The 19,700-nt window shown below is 47.5% G+C and overlaps 1 protein-coding gene across 6 annotated transcripts in view; it reads right to left on the bottom strand.

Annotated features, from left to right (window-relative positions):
- LDLRAD3 (low density lipoprotein receptor class A domain containing 3) overlaps positions 1-19,700 on the bottom strand; it is a 184,432-nt gene that overhangs the window by 92,104 nt on the left and 72,628 nt on the right. For 3 of the 6 annotated variants that reach the window (XM_027458143.3, XM_027458144.3, XM_027458145.3), the window contains exon 1: positions 13,734-13,891. The exons of the other annotated variants lie outside the window; for them this stretch is intronic. In XM_027458143.3, the coding sequence (XP_027313944.1) occupies positions 13,734-13,767 (34 nt within the window). In that variant the 5' untranslated portion in view covers positions 13,768-13,891. Of the gene's footprint in view, positions 1-13,733; positions 13,892-19,700 lie in introns of those variants that run through there. 6 annotated transcript variants of the gene reach the window in all.

Genomic DNA, 19,700 nt, shown 5'->3' with positions numbered 1-19,700 from the left:
TCCGTTTCAATGAAATTTCATCTTTTGAAATATGGTTTTAGAAGCCAACATTTTTTAAAGACAACTTGCTGACTGGAAATTGAAGAAATGAAGTAATCTTTAGGAAATCCCACAAAGCAGCTCAGTGACAATGATGTTCTCTCCAGCCCTGTCATTTCCATGAAGTTTAAAGACACCAGAACACCTGAAAACAAAAAGACTCCTTTCTGAGAATCAGGCTGCTGATACACAAACAGGGAGTTGACCCACTGAAACACATTCGTGTAGGCTCATTTGAAGAACAGAAAAATCTGGACACAGCCTCAGAGATGTACAAAACAATCATAAAATAAATCTCGATGTGTGTTTCGGATAGAGCTAGATCTGTTTGGAATCTATGTAAGTTCATATCAAAAAAAAAAAAAAGCAATACATTCCCTTCCATTGCCTCCTGGGCAAACCAGACTCAGATAAAACACATGCTCTGGAGACTGTGCTATTTATTAGGACGCAGCGCAGCCTTTGGGAAGGATTCACATGGCTGAGTCCTACCCAGGTGTTAAGCAGTTTGGATTCTCTACGATAAAGAATTAAAAGTGATCAGAAGATAACGTGATTCAAGTCCTGGTGTACCTGCTTACCTTTGGACAGGACAATGAGCTGGGAAAAGAAAAAAAAAGCTTACAGTAGCACTAGGGAATAAACTGCTCGGGCAAACCAGAAGTCCTTTCCAACCTCTCATTTCTAGGCGTGTAAGATGATCACACCACACCGCTTCCTCATTTCTATTTTATTCCATATCCTGCACGGTACAGAGACCACCCTATGCTAATAAAAACAAGCACCAGGCATTTTCCTGGACATCTATTTTAAAGTTCCCCTCTCCAGCATCCAACCTGCTGCCAGAAGAGAAACTTGCCGTTCGCCATGCAGGAGGCTGGCGCGGCTGGGCAATGCTGATGGCTAGGGAGGAGAATCTGCCTGATTCCCACGCTGTGTCTGACAGGGGGATCTGAAGTGCGATCCTAGCATAAAAAGGGTAAAATAAAAATAAAAGTTGCAAGGAAGAAGACTGAGAAGGCACATGGAGAACTCCCCCATGAAGCATCTGCCAACGCAGCGGAGCAAGGCTGACAGGGGATGCTTCCATTTCCTCACGTCCCACTTACCAAATCAATCAGAAACCAGCTCCGGCAATTAAGTGGTAATGAATTATTGATAGCGCTCGCTTTGAGGAACTGAGCACTTCCCAGTGTTCATGAAGCCAAAGGGACTGAGGTGGGTGAGCGGCACCGCCCTCTGAGGCGAGGCACGAGGAGGCACAGCACGCCGCCTCGCCTCACATTATGCCTGCCAGGGATCACCGTGATCTCCGGGCTGTTATCCCAGCTCTGCTTGTACACGATCACACAACACCCTGATTTGTGTCCCTCTCTCCCCGTTCGTAAAAAAATTCGCACTTCAGAGAGGCACTGCGAGTGCGTCATGTACCAAATTGAGTGATTTCGGTAAATACTACAACCTACCACTTTTTCAGAGGAAAGAGAAGAGTGTTGTTCAAAGGAAAGGGCAGCAGAAAGGGAAGGCAGGGGAAAAAAAAAAAAAAAAAAACACTTTTAAAATGTGATCTGCAACATATGTTCAGTGGCAGGATTTGCCCTGAGGAAGCGAAGGTGGTCCTGAAGCCCTACTATTTCAAGAAAGTTCAAGTCTGTGCAAAGCATGCCTGCAAATTAGGTTGTTTTTTATTGGGTAACGCAAATAAATACAACTACGAGCCCAGTAGAAAGACAAGGAATTGAGTCTTGGATTCAAAAAAGTCCTGCCAGCCACTTGAGGCTGCCAGCAATGCCCCACAGGCCCATTTCCATCACTAATGCATGGAAGTAATGTAGGAAAGAGAACTTTGTCCACTCCCACCACACCTCACACCTGCTCCTTTATTCAGTTGTACCATTACAACCAAACAGGCAGCAGGTGACTTGGACATTCACCTCACACCATGTTACCCAACCTGTGGAGCTGCCAGCCCCACACGCTGTCTGTGCTCGCTTATTTCAGCCTCTCCTGGAGCTTCACCCTCAGAAGCAGCACAGAGCTGGGCCCAGGGCGGATTCAGCCCCTCAGGCCAGCAGCCCCATCTCCTCCGACCCGTGTCAAGTGTGCCAACTCCTGACCTGCTCCCTGGCAGGAATGCCAGCGCTGTGACTCCAGGAGGAGGCAGATTAATGCCAGGACTTGCAGCACAGCCCAGCCTCCCCGCCAGGATCCCTTTCAGGAAAGGGCAGCTCTCTGGGTGGAATTTGAGAAGGCCGGAGACAGGGTTCAGCCCTACCACAGATGTCTCGTGTGATCATATTACTCTGCTTTCCTTGGCTTCAGCTTTCTTTATCTGTTAATGATTACTAATGCTCTCCTATCCCACGGGAATGCTGCAGGCATCCATAATTTATGTTTCCATGCTGCTCAGATGCTGAGGAGATGGGTACCTGAAGACATATACCGATCAGCAGCTTTCCAAATAAGCAAACTGCTTTTGAAGGAGCATCATAAAGAAGCGCAGCGTATCAATATCAAAAGCCCACAGCCATATCCTGAATAATTTATTCCTCAGTAGTAAACATGCAAAGGCGTATGCAGAAATCTGGGAGCAGGTATGCAGCTAAAACCCCGTTCAGGGACTGTGATTCAGAAACGAGCAGCCCCCCTACAACACACCAACCTCACCTCCTGAGCCCCCGCCTGCCCAACTACCAACGAGACCGCCTGCACAGTGACTCTAGAGGGAAGTGAGCCCTGAACCTGCTGAATTCGAGTCATTGCACACAGAAATTAACTGCCCTCTTTTATTTGTGCTCACTGGGCCCCTGCTATGGTGTTAATTTTTGGTTTTCTGTTGCATGTGTACATACTTACACTCACTTGTGTTTAATGCTGGGCGTGCTTTGGAGGAGAAAGGAACAACCTGGGAAGCTTGTTTAGAAACAGAGGAGGAATCTGTATGTTTCACCTTCTCCAAAACAATTTCACCCTGGAAACATGCAATGACTGGCTCCTCCTATAGCTGCTTACACGAGGGTTTGATTTTGACAGCTGAGCTTGCTCTCACTCCAGGCACTCTCTAACCAAAACATTCACTACAGCACTCCAATAGCACATTTTTTCCAAAACAGGCCAACACAGTCCTTCCAAACTGAACCAACACTGGAATACTTCCTTAATCTGTGCCAAGTTAGGTTTCTTACAGGAATACAGTCGCTTGAAATGCTCGAGTATGCAAACCTGGCCCTTGCCGGTACAAGGAGCTGTGTGTTTGAAAAGGTGGAAGGAGGGCTCTGCTTCCCAAGGCACTTTCCCTTTGACGTATCTCCTACCAGACGTGCTTCCTGCCCAAAGCAGAGATAATCACCAGATATTTCAGAAGTCTAAGCCATGCAGGTTTAATTTTAACAGGATCTGACAGGCCTTATGCAGGTCTCTTCGGGCACTATACAGACCCAGAGGAAGTCACGTTGATTGCTTCTTAAATGGGAAAGTCTGCTCACCGAGGTGGCCAGTCTAATTTTGCAACTGTTGATGAGCAAACAAATGAAGCAGCAGCACTGCAGGGAAAAATCAGCTAAGCCGTGCTTTACAGGCTGAACACAGCTTCCTCCTGAGACCACTTCCAAGGAGCAGCGGCAGTCACCAGGCAAGCAGCTCCAGATTCAGCCTCAGCTAGGATGAGAATATCCTGCCAGTGATCAGAACCGCTTTCTGTATTTTCAGATTTTATTTCACTCAGCTAATTGGCTATTAAGCTCCAATAAGGTGGACATTTATCTCCAGATAACACAAGAAAATTGGAAAGTAAGCAGCCTGAGGCTACGCTGAAGACTGTTAACCAAATAGCAAGCCAGAGCTCCATTAAAACAATTCATCAGAAAGCCTAGATAGCCCCTTGGCAGATTTTCAAGGATCCCATTAGAAATTTTAAGGACACCCAATCCGATTAGACTCTGAAGTCTACCTCATCTAGCAGCCATTAGCAAGTAGCGAGCCCTTAACTTTGAAAGCTTGGAAGTTTTCAAAGCTGATTCAAGGAATCGGAGCAGAAATGCCCGCTGTCTCTTCCATGGATAGTCTGTGCAACAGCAGCAGGAGCTTCCTACCTTGTATACAAGGTGAGCCTGATGACCAGGTATAGCTGTGCAAGCCAATGCCATCATGTACCCCTAAATCTGGGTGGTCTCTGGTCAGGTAACAAAGAGACAGATACCGGTAATAGCTTACGTCAGGAGAGCAAACAGCCAGGAACCTCGATTCAGCATTTCTCCACGAATCACCTACTCATATCCTAGCTGTTTAAAGGACAGGCATTTCAAAAGTTCACGTGAAGCTGCAGTGCAAAGAGGAAAGCATACTATAAAATATTTTGTTTCTATGTTTTATGAAAATTGGAAGGAGGAAGAAAAATTGTGCTCTTATCCTTAATGGACACGCAATTCAAGTACGAAATAAGGTCATTGCAACTGTTCTGGACTCTCTTTTGGAAGATAAAGGTTGCAACTGAAAAATGTTTCAAAAAAAAAAAAAAAAAAGCCAGAATGTGATGCTGCCAGCAGTCCTTATAGGAAAAAAAGAGCTGAGAACATCACTCTACCTCAAACTTGCAATTCAGAAGCTAACACCCCTCATGGAAGATTTTTAGGGTTTAACAGGTACTGCCAATTTGTGAGTTTATGAACTTTATAAATAGCACCAGGAAATCTACCATTTTCATCTTCTGTCACTCTGTTAGTCACACAGATCTTTGGCCAGAAGCACACTCCCGATTTGTTCTTTGCACCTGGTGGTTCTTTCTTCAAGAAGCAAAAAGGAATTGGTTCCTGAAGCTCATGCACTGCTTGCAGATCAGCAGGGGAGTCCTCAGGCTGACTGAAGAGGGACAAATACTTGTGGTTTGTTTTTGAGCTCAGAGACTGAAAAATTACAGGGCATCCTTTTTCTCCTGCTTTCACGCTTGCTGACATCCAAACTGGTACATCCACAAGATTGAAAATGCCAAACAAGTGGGGGTAGATCTGACCTTTTCAGTAGGGGCCAGCAAACAAAAATTTCTTAGAGAACGTAAATTAGAATTCCAACAGGACTTGATTAAATAAAGGGCAGGTTTAACATGCGAGACCTCAGTTACACGGTAAGGCGAGTGCTCTATTCATTTAAAAGTTCAACATGTTTTTGTTTTTGCTTTAATACAATTCTACCTGTTGTTCCAGAGAGGATTCTATTTTGGTCACAATCCTGCACTTGAAATTCAGCCAGCACTTCATTAAGACACATAACTAACATCAGCCACGTGGATTTTTTTGGGCCCTCTCCACCTTCTTTCCACCTTTCAAAAGGTTGTCTTAAAAGAAAAAAAAAAGCCTATTTCGAGTTTGAATAGACTGCAATCAACACAAACACACTGCTGTTGCTTCTGTTAGCCAATTTTGAATTATGCCTAATTAGTTTAATGACACAGTCTTTTAAAACTGATTAAGCAGTAAGTACAGTTCTTCCAGACTCCAGGATTTGCCAAGCGCCGTTTGCATCCTGCCAGCCTGAGCGGATCTCGATCTCAGCGTCTGTATTGTGTCTTCCCAGCCACCCAAACGAGCAACGCTGTGGGCTCTGCTTCACAACGTGCCAGGTCCCCGATAAGGCACGTTTCTTAGCGTTGTCCAGGTCATGGAAGGCTGTTGGATCCCCAGCCCTTAGAGCAGCATCGTGACAAACCTCAGGGAGCCCTGAACTCCTCCGGTCGACGGCCGCTCTCTTCAAGACCAAACGCACATGATGCAGGTTCCAGTTAGACCAAGCATTTGCTGTAGCAGCTTGCACTCCCACCCAGCTCTGGAAACTGCCGATTTTCAGCCCTAGCCACAAGCACAACTTGTGCCACTGACAGCAGACAGCTTAGCAAGCTGAAGGAGTTCGTTTGCCTTTGAAGCTCATTGTCATTGCTGCAACGTGTTTCCTTCCGAGGTTTTAAGTGCCGAGTCTATTAATTTATCTATCCACGAAGAACTGATGTGCTTTGGCACACCGAGCCACGCAGGGATTCTCTGCATATTGAGCAGCCCGAGGAAGCGGTCTGGCACATTCGGTATCAGCCTCTCCAGCAGTGCTGACATCCACAAAACTCTGAGCCATTGAGACAGGCACACCTTGCGCTGTGTGGCAAGTAAATATTAACTGAACTTCATAACTAATCACCGAGCAATTCGTTAATCTGCTCAGGAGGCACAATGCACCTGTCAAACTGCATTGAAAAGCCAGGGAGAGCGAGGCCCCGCAGCCTGCTCTGAGCAAACACCGCCAGGCACAGCCACAGCAGGAGCTGCACCAAGCCTGTGCCTTCACAGAGCACTGGGTAAGGGGAAGGATGGATAAAAAGGAGCAGGTTCAGCACTGTAAGCTCATCCTGTGTGTCAAAGGTTCCTCTATCAGTGACACCACATTCTGCTGAATACACAACGTGAGATCCAAATCGGAAGGCAGATGAAGTGGAGCACGGCCTGGTAAAGGCGGTGTCTCAATGTGCTGCTCGCTACCAACACGAGCTGGGACACCAGTGTGCACCACAGAGGGGTGCAGAGCACCAGGAGGCACGGCAAAGACAACTCCCAGCTGCATGTTAGGCCGACAGAAGCATACTGCCCTCCTACATACACAATCTTAGCACATAGGTATAGGAACAACAAGTGTACGTGTCAGCTTTCCATTTAAAAGCAAGTATAGAGGAACGAGGAGGAAGCCTGTGCCTACAACTAGCACCAACAGGTACAATTACGGGTGAAGTCTTGACGCACAAAGCAAAGAAGACGATGGGTTACCAAGGTTCATGTAGGAGGGAGGTAAGAAGATTCAGGGATGGAGAGAAGCAGAGGGAGGCTAAGTCATCAAAACGCAGCTACACAATGAGAGAAGAGGGATACAGGCAGAGAAAGAAAGGGAAAAAAGTTGTAGTCTGACAAGAAACGGATTCACAGTGTAAGAAATAGCAGCTAGGCTTAGCTGCAGAACGCTATTTAAGCTTATGGAAAGACACAGTCCCTGACATAACTTACCCTTGTTTCAGGAGAACAGCAGCAGAAGAGCAGAAGGCTGTGTTGCAGCCCCCAAACTCACAAACACCACTGTGGGGGCAATGACCACACTCCCTGTGACAGCAACCAGCAGGTACCAGCTGCAGGGTCAGCACAAGGCACAGCGGGCTGCACACAGAGCCCTCCAGGCTACCAGTTGCCAGCTCTTGCTCTGCCTTACAAGAGGAAAACAACATGCAACTTGCCAATTGTATGGATCTTCATAATTATGTCAGTGTGTTTACATTGTGTTTCATGTTATGCTAAACCTGAAACTCTTCTGTTTGAAGAATCTGTACCATAACAGCAACAACGAAAAAAAGAAGAGAGAGGGGGAAGAGGAATACCTGAGAAAAATTCATAGTGTTGAGTAAACTACTTACGTTGTCCCCAGCTCCTACCAGGTGGACAGAACATGTCAAGGAGATGAGCTATTCTGCACTTCAGAAGCATGTCTGTAGTTACCTGCAGCATGTAGCTCCTGGCAAAAATTAGGGATCCACAGTGCCAATAGCACGAAGGAAGGCTGGGAACAAAGAGCTGCTTTCCAAAACCAAAAAATACAACAACCTGTGTGAAAGTCACGCCGTGGTCAGGAGCACTGCCCGGAGAACAAGGTGCTGCACCAAGAGCTGAGGAGCTCTGCCCAGCACAGCGCCCGTCCTCCACTGACAGGTTTGGCTGGCAACGGGGCTCTGCCAGGAGCTGTAGGTGTGTGTCATCTTAATTGCTTGTAATTTAGCTAATAAATTTGTGCAATATATATAAAGCAAGAAAAAGGACTCCGCAGAATGAAGGAAACGGCAGGAAGGAGAAAGTGATAACTCAGTAGGCAGAATTCACGCTTCAATATCAAATGGGACTGCAACCTACTTGCTACAGTAACCTTGCTGTTCTTGATCAAAAACCCATAAAACCAATTTTAAGTAACATTTTCTTGAGTGAACTCTTAATCCCACACACACAGTTACTTCAAAGTAAACCTCATCTAACCTACCTTGACTGGTCCAATTAGTCTCCAAACGATATTTGCAATAAAAAGAACCCAGAACCAAAGAAAAAACAAATCTCCATTTATTTCCCCCCCCCTCGTAATAAACCAAATCAAATATAAAAATGTCTAAGAGGATGACAGGGAACATCACAACAGCAAAGACCCATGGCAAGGTGAGGAACCTGGGGACTTTTTCTTTAATTTAAGGAAGAAAGAAATCAGGAACTCTGCTAAAGAAAAAAAAAAAAAGATACACCACTAAAAATTGAATAATTGTATTTTGGGCACTACAGAAAAAATGGTATTTCAAAAACACAACAGCACACTTTAATCATCTGCAGCCTAAGCACTTCACGATCATTAATAAATGAAGCCTCACAGGCCTCCTGAGAGGTACAATACCCATTTTAAAACGGGAATGCCCTGGATAAGAGCCATTCAGGAGCTCCCCGATCTGCTGGGGGTTCCCCAGCCCCTAGCCGCAGCTGATGCTGCACACCTGGGCGAAGGCTCACCCTCACAGCAAAGAGGATTTCAGCAGTGCCACTGCCACATCGCTGCACCTCGGTTCCCTGCTCACCCGGAGGTGTATCACTGAGCGACTCACGCCGCTGCTTACTCATGCACAAAGCAGCTCTACTCGGTGTGTTTTAATTGTGCTCAAGTTCACAGCTGGTCCGGCCATCGCAGGAGAAACGCAAAAAAAAAAAAAGCAAAGGTGCTGAGCAGCAGCCCTCCTGCAAATCGCTTCCATGCTTATTTCACTCACCTGGGCCACACGGGTTTCCTACCACATTTCTCCCCAGCCCCTCCACACACTTCTCGCCCTCCCAGGGAGCCTCTCTCTGCTCTCAGACTTTGAAGGGCATGTTTCTCTGAGCCGCAGCTCAATCAGAGATCTAACTCCACAGGTTTCTTTGCAATCAAGATGCAGCTATCTGTGCCAGCAGCTGAGAACAAGCATGAACAAAGAGAGCAGTGGCTCTGTTTAGAAACCTCCTTGCTACCTCACATGTGCAAATTAAACTACACACAAACGCACACCTAAACCAATTAGCATTACATCATCTTTTTTTCCCTGAAAAGGACCCTTCTGACCTGATGGAAAACACTGCATGCAACACAAGGCTTGCTTGAACTGGCTCCTAATCTCACAGGTTTACCGCGCAAGAAGATCCATTAAAAAAAAAAAAATAGCAGACTCAACATGATCAAGTTACTGCAGCTTAACAAGTTCTTACTTGTCAAATAAGGATCTGGATACACAATCTCAGTCCACGCCAAAAGCAGTGTAAAACTCTCAGACTGAATCTTCCATTCATCATGTGTAAGTTAAAAGTTTCATTAGAGGAGATGTTAATTTAGTTAAATGTTTTTCTGCAGAACTGTTTGCCCTTTTTTTGTTGTTGTTTATAATGACATACAAAGCTCCCCCTCAAAAATTCTTCAGCATTCAGTAAATTTACGATAAACTGATTACACTAATGGCTGACTATAAAATTACCCTCAGCCATGATCTACTTACATTTCAGGCAAAGGGCAGTCTGTCATTCAGTTTTTCATTTTAGAGACACTTCAAAATGCATCTCATCATTAGAACTGGTTTCACTTGAAATATTCCATTCTGCATCTTAGCATATCTTGCTAGGAGATCTTGCCAGAGCAGGAGAGTTTTGCTTTAATATTTACAAGACAAAAAACAAAAACAACAAAAAAAGAACAACCAGCTACTAAGATATGGATTTTTTTTTTTTTTCCTTCTTCACCTTCAAAACCTACCTGCTGACAACAAAATTGTTTCCAAGTTCAGGCTCTGAAGACACCAGTTTAAATACTCATCGCAGAGTGCCTGCCACCAAAGGTAGGACGTCCACAGCTTGTCTGCAACAGGTAGGGCAACCGAGCAATGACAGCCTCCAAGGCTTCCTACCAGCTCACAAAAGTCATCACGTAGCTCCCACAACAGAAATACTGAAATTTAAAGCATGGCTATCATCGCTACAGGCCTCACACTACGGATTTTTCAGGCCTGCTACGTTTCTGCCTTTCTGCCTGCACAGAGAGCAAGCACGGGACAGGGTGTCACAGAAGCTGTTCTGCTCAGATTTATTGGCTTAAGCAAACAAGCAAAAAAGAGAAACCAAAGTCTGTCCCCAGGTGATAAATTAATTTTGCATCAGTCCTTGCCAGCCCACTGCCCTGAAACAGAGGGATGCCTGAACGTCTGCTCGTTCCACCATCACTGTCTAACAAACCATCACCTCCCAGACAGTCTTCCACATTTACAGCAAAGGGAGGAGCCATTTTATTCCTCACCTGGTAGACAGGCAACATGCAAATGGCAGTGGGATGCCAGATTCCTGCTGTCACAACACGCGTCACACTATCACCATAATTTTTTTTCATCCGAAGAGCTTGCTAGCCTCTTGGTGCAACAGGCTCTGCGGACTGATGGTCAGCTTAAACATTTTATTCCCCATTTGTACAAAAGGTGCATTTTTGCAACCTGCTTTATAGTTCACAGGCTCCACTTCCTATCCCAATATGTGACTGCAACATCGCAGCCAGACTTTCAGCCTCCCAAGCCCAGGCAGCCGAGGCTACTGCTGAGATCACCTTGTCTCATGCGGGGTGGCTGGAAGCTCCTGGGCCCTGCAACTCCCCATAGCCCAGCAGCAACGGGAAACTTACAAACCCCTGGTCAAGGACAGGTTTGTTTCCCTGCCATTATCAGAAGTCCCTGACATTAACGTGAAACTCACGAAATAATCATCTGCTTACTTGAGTCCTTGCATCAAGAACCATACTTACAAGAGTGGAGCCTGGCAACTGTTCGCACCCAAAAGCAAAGGGAGCAGTGACAGACTTTGCAACACGTGGTGGTTCGGACAGCAACACAAGGAGCAGGGTACCAGTTGTCTAAAAAAGAAGTCTTTAGGCATCAAACGCCCCATAACCAGCGAGTGACCTGAGAGAACCTGCCTGTGGGCCCCGGCTCCTGCTAGAAATCCCAGGCATCCCCCCCCAGAAGGGACGTGGAGCTTGGCACCAAGGTAGCCCCTCCAGCTGCTCTCACCATGCCTGCAGCCGGGTTTACTCCTCCAGCAAATATCCAACACCTCTTGTGTAACACCTCTCTTCCATTAGTCTGCCAAGCTGCAAGTTTCTTGACTTGCCAAAGCTACTACAGGAATCCTTGTTCATCTCTCCTGTGCCCATGTGCTACACCACTCTACAGCTTCCCTGCGTGATGAAAGAGGAAAATATTGGTTATTGACTCACTAGTCCCAGTCTGAGAGTTTTTAAGAGGGCTGCATCAAGAATATGAAATGAATGTGCTGTACACACAGGACAGACGTGTGTCTCCAAGTACAGAGTGGTTTTCTTGCTCTATTTTACCGCAGTAGAGCTGTAAAGCTCTTCAGCTCCCATGCGGCACATGGAGGTTTTCAGCAAGGCAATTCCACACCAAGGCAGCTCTTCTGTACCTCAGCACAAATGAACACCTGCACAGGGAAATCCTAGGTATTTCCTTTGCAGCGTACAGAAGTTTTAAGCTATCGGGCATTGCAATGCAGAGTACGGATGGGGTAGCATTACTCTCCAGCAGCTTTCCACCCCTACTTGGTTTTGGGGGTGTTGTTTCTTTTCCAAGCCGTTGAGATGGAGTGGCACATTGTGATGACAGCACACGTGGCCCTGCACGTTCACGCTTTGTATGGAACAAGGTCTGGATGCCAACAGCATTAGTTCAAAAGACTGGGGGGAGCAGAACAAAAAAGCCTCCCCCTAAAGCTGAACAGGTTGAGTGTATTTTAAGAGGTATAATACCTATCCTATATATTTAGAAAGGTCTTCACTATGGCCTGTGACATCCCAGAGACCACACGTAGGCATTCCAGCTGTGCACTGCAGTCTGACTCCCCGGCCTGCTGAAGGCTGATGTTTGCAAGACTACCTCATACCCACACATGAACAAGTTTTGTAGCTGTCAGAAGAAACGCAGTCTTCCTTTTCAGCTCACTTTGTAATCACACCTTTTTAAAGCAGTTCATTCAGCTAAGTATGTGTGACTCCTAAGTACATGGACATAACCCACATCCAGGAACCCCCAAGAGGACACGGAGCCACCATAAAGCACTGGGAACCAGGTCCGAGCGCGGCACAAAGATGGCAGAGGGATGGGATCGGAGCCGAGCACAACCTGGGTATACGGGCAACAGCACAGAGAGATGAAAGAGCCTGGGTGTGCTCGCATGTGAGAGCTTGATAGGACTTGAAACGAGGTGGGGAGTGGAAAAAGAAAGCAAGGCAGGCGAGGAGCTCCTGCACTGGGAGCAGAGGTTGTAGCCGCAGATCAACAATCTCTTTCTAGTCAGCCCTCAGTAAAATTAAACGAGCCCTGTGTGAGTTCACACCAGGTATCGTGACAAGATACAACCTTTCCCATGCAGATAAGGTCTTCCAGGAGCAAAAGCAGTATTCAATCCAACTACACTGTTGAGAAAAAAGATGCAAATAAAGTGTTGAACTTTGCCTTGCAAGTCTTCACTGACACAAACCAAGCCACCAGTTACTTGTGCAAGCCACCAGGAACAATTGTTTAGGCAGACTGGAATCAGCGTTTATTTTCTGTTAACTGAAATTGATCCCCAGGGCTTCAAAGTTTCCGATCCGTACCCAAAACAGACTCAAAAGGAAAGAAATACTTGCAGGAGTTATCAAAACTAAAATCCAAAACAGAGCACAGGCTGGGCAAAGACCAACTAGCTGTCCCTGCGGGGAGGTTATGGGGGTGCCAAAACATACAGAGGAAGAAACATTTTTAAGAAATCCCCAAAGACCCAGTGCTTCAGCCTTCAAAAGCAAAACCGAAGGCGTTCAAGAAGTTTCAGAAAACTCTTTGAATCTGCCCCAAAGTAAGCCAGGGGCTCTGGTTAAACAACTGCAGCCTGACTCTTGTGCAAGAGCATCGGACGGGCTGCAGCGCTGAGTCCCAGATGAGAAACAGGTCTGGGGCTGTGTGGCCAGGGCCCTAAGGGGACAGGGGCTGGGGTCTGGGGAGCCTCCCCCTGCCCAGCCAGGGCGCTGGGGGCACGGAGCCCTGTGCGTTAACCTGATGGGGAGGCTGCATGCAGGTCCTATCAGCAGGTGGGCACCCATCCGTCCTGCGAGCCGCTGGGCCATGGTTTGGCAGCGTGATGGGGCTGGGTGAGCAAGGAGGCAACACCAGGCAGATAAACACCACCAGGCTGCTCCTGCATGCTCCCCAGTACGGCTCTGCTGGGATACCCGTGAGAGGGGCCCCCAGCCTGAGAAGTTCCCCAATTTCTGCAATTTCCCCCCTGCACCCCCCGGTGCCAAGTTCTGCTGCAGGAGCAGGGAGGCTCCAAACTTCCTCACGACAACAAACACCCCTTACAAAGCGAAACCGCGCCGCGTAACCGAGGGCTCACCCCCTGCAAGGGGCGACCCCAGCAGGGGCCGGGCTCCCACCGGGGAGGAGAAGGGAGGGGAGGGGAAGGGAGGGGAGGGAAAGGGAGGGCAGGGGAGGCCGGCAGCCCCCAGCCCGGCCCGCCAGGCGCTGCAGGGAGGCCCCGCCGCCCTCCCTCCCTCCCCCCGAGCCCCCCGCGGCCGCCCTCACTCACCCGCCGAGCCCAGCAGCAGCCACAGCAGCCACATGGCCCCGGCCGCTCCGCCAGCTCCGGGGCTGCGCCGCCGGCCCGGCCCCCACGCAGCCGGCGGCCGGGAGGAGCGGGGCGGGGAGGAGCGGGGCGAGGAGGAGGAGGAGGCGGCGGTGGCGGTGGCAGGGCCCGGGGGCGGCGCCCGCTGCCGCCCCGCCCCGCCGAGGCCGCCCCGAGGCCCCGCTCCGCACCTGAGGGGTTTCTGCTGCGGGACGTGGGGGCAAGGAGCGCCCTGAGGCAGCCTGCACCACAGGGGGGCTGCGAGGAGAAAGGGGTGACTGTAGGGCGCCCAGACTGCGGTTGGGTTCCCTGAGCCTAATGCAGGGCACCAGCAGAGAAAGATGGTCCGAACAAACAAGGAGATACACTCTGAAAAAAAGATTATTTCCTTCCTCTTATTAGCGTCGCAGTGAATGATGCCAGAGTAACGAAGAGCTGTGCTTGGCCTGTGGGCTTGGCAAGAGCCATTAGGAGAGAGCCACTGACTGCAGCTTTGTGCATGAGGACTGAAGGCTAGAAAGGGAAATTTTCTTCAGAGCCAAGTTGTCAGAGAGGCTCGTTTATATGAGCACAACTGCTACCAGCCAAAGCTTCTGGTGCTTCCTTCACTGCTCTAAAAGATGCGGGGTTTGTGCTGCTGGTGTTTTGTTTCCAAATCCACCTTTACCTTCTGCAGTGAAATCATCAGCCCTCTACTTCATAAACATCCCAATCTCTCTGAATAAGTCAGGTGTTCCCTCAGCAAACTCTTAAAGTCTGGGTGTCTGATGACAGCAGGATAGGTGTGAGGGTATCTGGCTTTGGCACCAAGTTCATTCTCCAATCTACTTTGCTGCAAAGGGTCAGGCATTTAGGCTTAGTATTGCAAGCCTGCCACCAGGATTGTGGGATTTAAACCCCTTTTAGTAATATATTCTTTTGAGATGCCCGCATGAAAGGTATCAGATAACTTAAAGGGTTTCCCACCGTAAAATTATGCAGGTATTTATTGAAATATAGCTAATGACTGCCAATTATTAACTGAAGAACTACTCTCTCTAGGTTATAGCAGACTATGGAGTGTCTTCATCTCGCATTGGCAGACGTGCCAGTCCTTACTCTGAGGGACAAATTGTAAATACGTTGCAGAGGATCTGCATCTCCACAAGCACCTGACCTCTCCAGGAGCTAAGGAGGTAATGGTACTCTGCACATTGTAAGCTGAAGCTCAGATCTTTTCCATTTCTCCTTTCTAAGCAGCTCCGTATACAACTCCTATTTAATTTCACAGTCATTCCTATAACCTAGTGGTTGATTTTCTAGGGCATTTGGACTGTTTTGAGGCACAGAAGCAAAATGCAATAATGCCTGTAGATGCAATCTAAACTTGCTGACTTCAATCTGGAAATAGTGCTTTGAAAAAAAAAAAAATAATTCTAGTCATTTATATGTGTCATGCCCACTGACAGGATTGATGAAAATGATGATGAAAATTCAGAAACATGTTAATTAAGGATAAAAATTTGTAATAATATATTGCAATGTTTTGTATATGACTGAATGCCACTTAGGAAGCCAGAGAGTTTGGCACTGTGCTTAGCAACAGCTTTTGATGGATTCAAAATAATAGTAATCCTGTTCTTAATATATTGCAGCAAAATGATAAATGTAGATCCAAATACATTTATCAATTTGTCATCACCATTAACATCTATCAAGTTAAACAGGAGTATTAGCATATCGCCCTATATCCATCTATCCATTAGGATTCATCTCCATTATGGCTCCGGAGTGTTTTGATCTTCAGCTCTGCATCAAGCTTGAAGCTCTCCTGAATATTGCAACATTATTCTCTTTAGAAAGCAGAGCTGGAGATCAGTTTTCAAAGGAGGAGCCATAATAGGCATTCAGATTCCCTCCTATCATTCATACGCTTCTCTGATAACATCTTAACATGCAAAAACTGTATGCCTTGATACATTGGGACCCATCACAAAAATAAGGAACTGTTTTCAGACATGCAATTCCACTGGCAGCCCTTTCAGAAAAGCAAACCCAACCACAACAAAGCTCAGAGAGAGCAACAAGCTTTCCCATCCCCTCACACTGTGGATAGCAGAGCCCACGACTGCAGGAGGCACCTGGCTGCACCTTTCCTGGAGCCCCAGAAGTGCCAGGTTTGGGGGCAGCACCTCAGAGGCACCGTGCCCAGCCTGCCCGCTCCCAGAGCACTGCCTGGGGCACGCACATGGTTAACGCCAGCTCTGGTCTCTGCAGATCCGACCTGCTCTATTTTCTGTGCAGAGAGGGTTTTAATGAGCATCCAGAAAAAAGTGTGTTATGGCAGACCCGATCTGGGATGTTCTGCTCGTGCAAATTCAGCTAGCTTAAGTGCTAACCCCCCTTCTTCCTCTCCGTGAGCCCCCAGGCTGTGGGCTCTGCATGTTACAAAATGCACAGAATCTGCAGCACTCCTTGCTCTATGCTAGCTGCTGGGCTTTCTGTCCCAGCGCGATGGAAAGGGAAGGCCCTGAAGCTCTGGCTCATTCCTCTTCATTTTATTCCTCGCCCATCACCCATCCGCAAAGAACCCCCTGCCGCGCAGCTCCCACCTGGCCCCGCTGTGGCTGTAGTGGCATTCCCTGTGTGTGACTCAGGAATTACGGATGGAAAAGGTGTGTTAGGTCAGTTTGTCTGTGCCCTTGACGGAGCAGAGATTGTTCTCTTTTGCATAGTCAACCTTTCTGTCTCCTGCCTAGGCCCCTCTTACAGGCCTGCACGGAGGGGCTGCCCTCCAGGAGATGGGAGGCCCCCATGCTGTGCCAGGCCTCCTCCACCTGCCTCCCATCCTTCTGATGGTGGGAGCTGGGGTGGGCCAAGGCCCTTCTCCTCGCCTTTTCCATGCCAAGGGCATAATTTTGGGCTTCACAACTTCAGCCCTGTCCTTCTGCTCTCAGCACAAACTGCGCACATGCTGGCACCGCTTGCTCCACAGTTACCGACCCAGGCTGCGCTGGGTTGTGAGCTCTCCCCTGCTGCCAAAGCCATGACAGGGAGCAGCACACCCCAGGGCACTGCCCAAAAGCAGGGCTCATCGCTCTGCCCACCGTGACACAGCTGGCTTCCCTTCTCCCCACTTCACTCTGACCAATGTTAAACTTCATCTGGAGCACTTTCAGAGCAGTCCTCGCACTCCTCTGCCTTGGCCACCCCATGCACGTGGCTGCCCCAGTCCATCCAGACAACTCCACATCCCTACGCCACTTCCCCAAGCCCAGCAAAGTCCCAATTTCAGCAACTCTGACGCAAAGGACAAAGTTCAAAATCAGAGATGATGATGCAAAGTTGCAATGCCTGTTTTACCTTTTAATCATTCTCTGGAGCATCAGGGACTACCCTAGCAGATTCAATTGCAATATAAAAGCACTTTCAAAAACCTGCCTCCTTGCCATTCCGCATATTTATGAATGTACATATAAATTAGGCAGTTCTGTACTTACAGTTTCTAGCTACAAAGCCAGACAGAGGTCTTCTTGTTTGCGAGCTCCTCACCCCCACCCCTCTCACTGCCTCAGCTCGCAGTTTTATTATACTTGACCTTCTGAGGAGTTGTATTTTCTGGAAGGACTGATTAGAAATCCATTGTGTTTGCGGGCTTTCTTTTTTTTTTTTAATTCCAAAAGTAATTTTGTTTCTTTGATGTGAGTTTTATTCATTACCCAACATGTCAATATTTTCAGCTAATGATTGTAAAATCAGTAATCATAGACAGGAAGTGGAGCAGCAGGATGATTATGTGGTTCCCACTTCTTCTGCTCACCTCCCGGACAATTAGCATATCAATACTTCCCATTACTGTAATGGGCAGTGTGTGAAATTTCCAGTCTGCTTCCAGAATCCAAAGCAGGTGAAGACAAGCAAACAAGAGAGGATTATTTGGCAGTAAAGTAGATAATCAATAAATGAATGCCCGGATCAATACACATCCCCTAGCAGGACCACAGCAGTTTAGCTCCAATTGTCCCTTAAAGAGGTTTTAACAAATAAATAACAAAAGGCAAATCGATATGTCTGGATGATGACAATTTGGTTCAATTTGCAGGAAAATGCCATAAAACTGCATTACGTGTGTAAATCCCCAGCTCAAGTAAAATGTTACACCACCTATCTGTGCCACCTGAAGGTCTGACAGCTTAATTCACGGCACTGGTTTAACACCTATTTTAAAAGCTGAGCGTCTCTCGTTTGCTCCAGGTCATGAAAAAACACATCATGAAAGCCTCTTTTTATGTGCAGATGTGGGATTTTTATTTTTATTTTTTTAATATTTTCTCAAAATATTTGTGCTATCTATCTCACACTGATGCCTTTGTATACAGGGTAGAGGGAACGTAGCAAGAAGCAGAGAAGTCATTAAAAATACAAGGCTGGGAGGGAATGGAATAGCCAGGATCCTAAAACCTTCACGCGAAAATAAGACCTGAGCTAAACTGCACTTTCTGAGTGCTGGATTTTAAATTTATTCTTTTGGAATTGAACCCTGAGGTCCTTAATCAGACAAACCTCCCCAGAGCTTGAAAGACGGTCTTGACCACAAAGGGACTTCAAGATTAGATAAGAGGTGAAAAAGGGAACCCATCTTGGCTCTTCAAAGCCCTCCTGAAATGCAAGGCAACAAGATGATGGGAGAAGAGCATTTTTATGGCGTTTGCAGTTCCTAACTGGAAACCCTGCTGGTGTTTTTTAAATTGTGAATTTAGTCATTTTGTGTTGCTACCAAGAGTAAATCGAATGTTTGCTTACATTAAAATGTTTAAAACGCTCCATTTTTAAGCAGCAAAAGGAACTTGGAGCTTGTCCAAAACTTAGACTTTTCAATGGCTACTGCTCTTCACTGATGACGTCCTCCTAGAAAACACTTCTAGGATTCATCTGGCTTTTCCACGTCTGCTTCAGGATGAGCTCAATGCCTAGACTTGCCTATTGAATGTTTAAGAAGCCCACAGTGCCTGGCTCTGGTGGAAACAACTGCACTGGAAATGTCTTGAGCAAAGAGGGGATGAATCCCTCGCTCACGCATTCACAGACAGACCTGCGACTGCCGTGCCTGGAAGGAAGCACATCCCCTTTACTTCGCTGCCATCCTCCTGGGGCAGGAGGGGTGCCCAGATCACTTCTGCTACCCCTGAGGTGCCGCTGGCTGGCAGAGGGGCAGCAGCGTGTCAGTGTAGTGGGGCACAACGAGCAGTCGGCACCCTGGGCAGTGCAGGAGACCCAGCAGAAATTTATGATCCACACAGGAACTTGTCCAGATTTCTCTGATTTTCTGAAGAGTGAAGGAGTCTCTGGTTATTACAAGGAGTTCTGAATGACGGGTCATTTTTGGGGCACGGGACAGAGGGAAAACTTCAGTGCTTGTAGCATTGTCAATGTGGTGGCTCTAATAGCGCTGATCCGAGGAAAGGGCACCTCCCGTTTCCTTGCCACAACTTCTGAAAACTTTGAGTCTTGCTAAGTGAGAAACAAGCTGGCCAAACAGAGTTGAACAAGTAAGATCACATCCCAGGCTTGTATGGCCAGAGGTGTGGTACAGGGGCCAGCAGTACTGCGTCTCTGTGGTCCTACTGCCAGCAGGAGAAGCGGAGTAACAGCTGCAGGAATCTGGCCCAGCAGCCCGGTTGTCTCACCCAGACTGCACGCAGCATAGGCACAGCTATAGCATGGATTTCGATACGGGATATTCCTCACATCCCTTTTTAGTCTTTGTTGCTTGTTTGTGATCAATGCAGGGAGTCGGAAGGGCGTAAGACCCCAAATTGTAACGTGAAGTTGTTCTTATTTTACACAAGAGAGCAATGGCATATTGAAACACTCACTTTGATGGTTTCCCTGGTCTGCAGGGAGTGCTCAGTAAAAGCTTTCTGCTATGTCTGGATCGACATAACTGGGATT

The sequence above is a fragment of the Anas platyrhynchos genome, chromosome 5 (assembly GCF_047663525.1).
Source record: "Anas platyrhynchos isolate ZD024472 breed Pekin duck chromosome 5, IASCAAS_PekinDuck_T2T, whole genome shotgun sequence".
In the NCBI taxonomy this organism is placed as follows: Eukaryota; Metazoa; Chordata; class Aves; order Anseriformes; family Anatidae; genus Anas; species Anas platyrhynchos.
This window is presented reverse-complemented; position numbering and strand designations above follow the sequence as displayed.